The 4,661-nt window shown below is 40.0% G+C and overlaps 2 protein-coding genes across 2 annotated transcripts in view; one reads left to right on the plus strand and one right to left on the minus strand.

Moving 5' to 3' along the window:
• Positions 1 to 110: 110 nt before the first annotated feature.
• Positions 111 to 2,884, minus strand: SARC_11419 (hypothetical protein; the record flags this gene model as incomplete). The annotated part of the gene is made up of 3 exons (XM_014294495.1): positions 111 to 254; positions 1,540 to 1,713; positions 2,841 to 2,884. Coding segments are annotated over 3 exons (362 nt in total), but the record flags the coding sequence as incomplete, so codon positions are not given.
• Positions 2,885 to 4,229: 1,345 nt separating this feature from the next.
• The window catches only part of SARC_11420 (phosphomannose isomerase type I), a 7,419-nt gene continuing 6,987 nt past the window's right edge, over positions 4,230 to 4,661 (plus strand). Inside the window, exon 1 of the mRNA XM_014294496.1 lies at positions 4,230 to 4,382. Within this exon, the coding sequence (XP_014149971.1) occupies positions 4,373 to 4,382 (10 nt within the window). The 5' untranslated portion in view covers positions 4,230 to 4,372. The remainder of the gene's footprint in view (positions 4,383 to 4,661) is intronic.

The following is a 4,661-nucleotide window of genomic DNA, read 5'->3' on the forward strand; positions in this document are numbered from 1 at the left end:
GTTGTAGTGTGTGTGTGTGTGTGTGTGTGTGTGTGTGTGTGTGTGTGTGTGTGTGTGTATGCATTTACAATAGAATCTAGAATGTATTGCCATATTGATATAACACTTACCCATGATCTCCGTACTCGATCTCCGCCAGAGCAGGGGCGTTTACGTCAGTGTCGAAGCCAATGGGTACGTCGAAGTGTTTGAACTTGCCAACGACATCCGCCATTCCCCAATGGGGCTTAGGGGTGGTTGTGATGTGGCCATATCTGAAGATAATTCAGTGGATATGAGCTGACTATGTGGATATGAGCTGACTATGTCCCTGTGTACACACGTCTCTGCATGTTCTGGTGCAGCCAAGTTTATCTGAAACAGAACGACTATAACTCTTTCACACGCCGATTAGTGATTGTGTTTTCAATGGTACTCTGATCAGACGTACCATTGCAGAGAATGAGCCAGACATCCTGGCTATAAATATACAGCACTTACTGCCAATTAAGTGAACAACGCCACAAACAAGTAGTGACTTCGTCAACAGAATATAATGAAACACGTCAATAGAATATAATGGAACACTTCGCTCTCCGTCGCCGGAAAGGGCATCGCTTGCGGGCATATACACAACTTCGAGCTCTAGCCCTAAACCCAACAAGCATAGAACAGAAACAGAATAAGCCAGTTGCTGGGATATGCGCAACATCGGTCAGATGTCGACTAACAGCGTATAGTCTTCCAAAGAAAAATATAATGTATCGAGGTTTTCAAACCTATTTATTGTGAGGCTGTTTGGAACTGTGTGAAACAGATGCGATACGAGTAAGTTTACAGATCTGCGATATAAGAGAATGCCACCGCTTGTGTGTAGTAGACGTACAATAGACAATGCGTAGACTGCGCGTACATGCCGAAGTTGTCAGTTGTCAACTCATCACACACACCAACTACATTGATTATACCGTAACCTACATTGCGTGCACGTGGGTGGTATTTGAATGCGATGTTTGTGCCATCGATGACATACAACCCAGTGCACGGCATACCTCTTCCACAACAAATTACTACAAATAAAACATATAACACTTAAAAGAGTGTATCATATACAAACAGAAAGTGTATCATATACAAACAGAGAGTGTATCATATACAAACAGAGAGTGTATCATATACAAACAGAGAGTGTATCATATACAAACAGAGAGTGTATCATATACAAACAGAGAGTGTATCATATACAAACAGAGAGTGTATCATATACAAACAGAGAGTGTATCATATACAAACAGAGAGTGTATCATATACAAACAGAGAGTGTATCAACTCGCAACCAGGACATACGTCTCGCTGTTTGGGTCTAGAATCAAACATACAACACTTAACGAGCGTATCAACTCATAACCAGAACATACGTCTCGCTGTTTGGGTCTAGAATCAAACATACAACACTCAACGAGCGTATCAACTCACAACCAGAACATACGTCTCGATGTTTGGGTCTAGAATCAAACACACAACACTTAACGAGCGTATCAGCTAACAACCAGGACATACGTCTCGCTGTTTGGGTCTAGGTCAACAGGTCCAAAGGAAGCGATTCCGATGGACACAAAGGGCTTGTTCTCCTCGAGCCACTTGTTACATGCGCCCAGGCTTTCGTCGGGCGTGGTGGTGTTCAGTTCGTGGGTGGCGATGATGTTTAAGGGTGTATCTTCACAGATTGCCAGGCTGTACAGGGAATGAATATGGAGCAGAAGGAATCTTACTATACCATTGTGCTATAGTATGAACAGGACAGTGTGGTCTACAATAACATTCAGAATTGTGCTAGTGTGTAGTTAGAATTGTGCTAGTGTGTAGTTAGAATTGTGCTAGTGTGTAGTTAGAATTGTGCTAGTGTGTAGTTAGAATTGTGCTAGTATGTAGTTGGTCGTGGTATTTGGGGGTGTAATTCCACAGACGGATAGGCTGTATGAACAACTATCGTGTACACCACACGATAGATTCGTAACCATATGTCCAGCAAGCCGCCATCTGCACCGTTTGACATGCCAGTTTGACATTAACTTCCCATCGTGGTTGACGTTGATGTATTGTTTGCCAGGCTATACCGATTATTAATATGAAAATATATTACAACATAACCTGTCGACCAGCAAGACGTTGCCGTGTATGTAATGACTACTTGGTGTTGGCTTCGTATTTGGCGATCAAATCAGTGGACATCTTCACAGGCCAGGTTGTACAGATAATCATATAAATATATATACTACACCATTGTTATACTACTACTAGCCATGCGTTATCTCTACTGCAATGCCGACTTGGAATTGACTTTGCGGTTGGTTATGATATGCGTGAGTGTCGTTCTAAATGGCCAGGCTGTCGAGTACAGAAGTGTTATCTATCCGACTAAAAGACAGACATTCCATTTAACTTCATGAATTCAAATCGTGGTAATCCACTGTTACTGTACTCCAAGGCTGTATAAACAAACAGGCAATAACTACAGCTCCATTCGTGACACATTACATTAGTACCAAAATTGACTACAGAGTTCAGCGATGTTGTGTGTGGGCGTGTTTCTCCGGGAGCCAGGCTGCACAGACAATGGTGTATATGTCAGCACTAATACAACCGGAGTGACAACTGGAGGGCCTTCATACATACCATACATTGGCAATACAGCGACAGACTCGCGAGTGCTACGCTGTACAGCCTGTGATCAAGGCTTACATTATCTGAATTTATTTGGAATAGTAGCGCCAACAAACATCACTGACGATACATGTAAGTAATATAGAAGCCGATACATGCGCCTGTGAATAGAAGACGATACATGGATACATGCTTACCGGATAGAGGTTCCCCCTAGTTCCACAGCTGCATGTCTGGTCATAGTGAAAGAGTGTGTGAGAAGTGTTCTTAACTTCATAGACAGATGTAGTAACTACACTACACAAGCATTGAACTTTTCTCTATATACCATTATAAAGTCCAACCATACCCACAAGCCTTTTCTGTTTATTTTCGACGAGCATTTGTCAGGGACATAAATGATAATATTATTTTTTTTAAACTATATCACGATTCACGAACCCCTCTGTGAAATTTTTGTTTTTTTGTGTTTTTTACAAATATCAAAACAAAACAAAGCTTTTTGCTGTTTTTTTAAAACCGCTTCCAAGTCCTGCTCCAACGTTTATAACCTTCAGAGTCCGGCATGGTGGAGTTGAGGGATGTATTGAGAATTTGAGAACGAGTTCAATACGTTCTACGTTTACCCTTTTTTTTTAATATAAAACTATTCCGTACAGTCATATATATATAAATTAAAAGCAGCTATATACTATTTTTTTAAACAGAATGGTTGACCCTTTTTTAACCAATCACCAGAGAGCAAGTGAGGGGATTAGAGTTGAAGTTTTGAACTAAATAGAGAGTGAGAGCCTCTCAGAAATGAGAAAGGAAATTCAAATCAGAGTCCATTCTCAGTCTCTCACTGCCCACCCCCCACTGTGCCCCACTGCCCGCTGCCCAGCCAGGCCCCACCGCCCGCCAGAGTCCCAGACTCCACTCAGTCTCTCAGAGGAATACAATAGGATTGAGGGGGACTGGGGACAGTGGGTTTATTAAAATAAATAGTCTTCATTAATTTAGTGATTTTGTTTTTAGAGGTGGCTATATTAGAGAGAATCAGTTCACATATAAACCTCAAGACCGGAGGGGATTTTACTATGGAGGTTGACCCAAATGTATTTGTTAATATACATTTGGGTCAACCTCTATAGTAAAATCCCCGCCGGTCTTGAGGTTTATATGTGAACTGATTCTCTCTAATATGCTTTTTATTTTATTTTTTTTAAAAACATAACGAGTGTTCATTTATATTTTTTCTAAAAAGAGAGGACAAGTGGGTTTAAGTTTTAGACGTTTATTAGTTACATATTAGTATTTAGGGTTTTGGGTTGAACGGAGATCACATCATTTGAGTATTTGTCATTTGTTATCACAACATCAACTCAGCTGCTGACTGATCTATATTTTTTCTTCTTTTTTTCTTTTGTTTTTACAAAAACTAAATGAATATTTTTGCGTTTTAAGTAAATATTGTTGTTTTTCTTGAAAACAAATGATGAATTTGAAACCCGACAGAAGTCGGAACTCGGGACTGCGGTTGTCAATCGCAACCATTCACTGAAGAGCAGAAGAAAAGAATTCTAAATATGTAGTAAATAAAAGGGCGACCATCCATAGAGTTGATACGTGGGTACACTCTAAGAAGAAATATCTCTCTGATCTGTCGATACGATACTGTATACTTGGGGTAATATATACTTTATATCAATAGCGGATAACATCAAAACTACAATTATCGCAAGTCAAAATGAAAGGAGGTATGGGAATAATCGCTTTTACTTGTGTATTGCACAGCCCTTTCACGATTTTCAAGCAAGCCTACTGACTCACTTCTGAAGTCACGGATATCTACAATTGAACATATATGTCGCCAAGTAAACTTTACATATGTATCCATCTATCCATATATCCATATATATATATATGTGTGTGTGTGTGTGTGTGTGTGTGTGTGTGTGTATGTATGTATGTATATGTGTGTGTGTGTATTATACACATATATATATGTGTGTGTGTGTGTGTGTGTGTGTGTGTAG

This window comes from Sphaeroforma arctica (assembly GCF_001186125.1).
Source record: "Sphaeroforma arctica JP610 unplaced genomic scaffold supercont1.1677, whole genome shotgun sequence".
Lineage (NCBI taxonomy): Eukaryota > Ichthyosporea > Ichthyophonida > Sphaeroforma > Sphaeroforma arctica.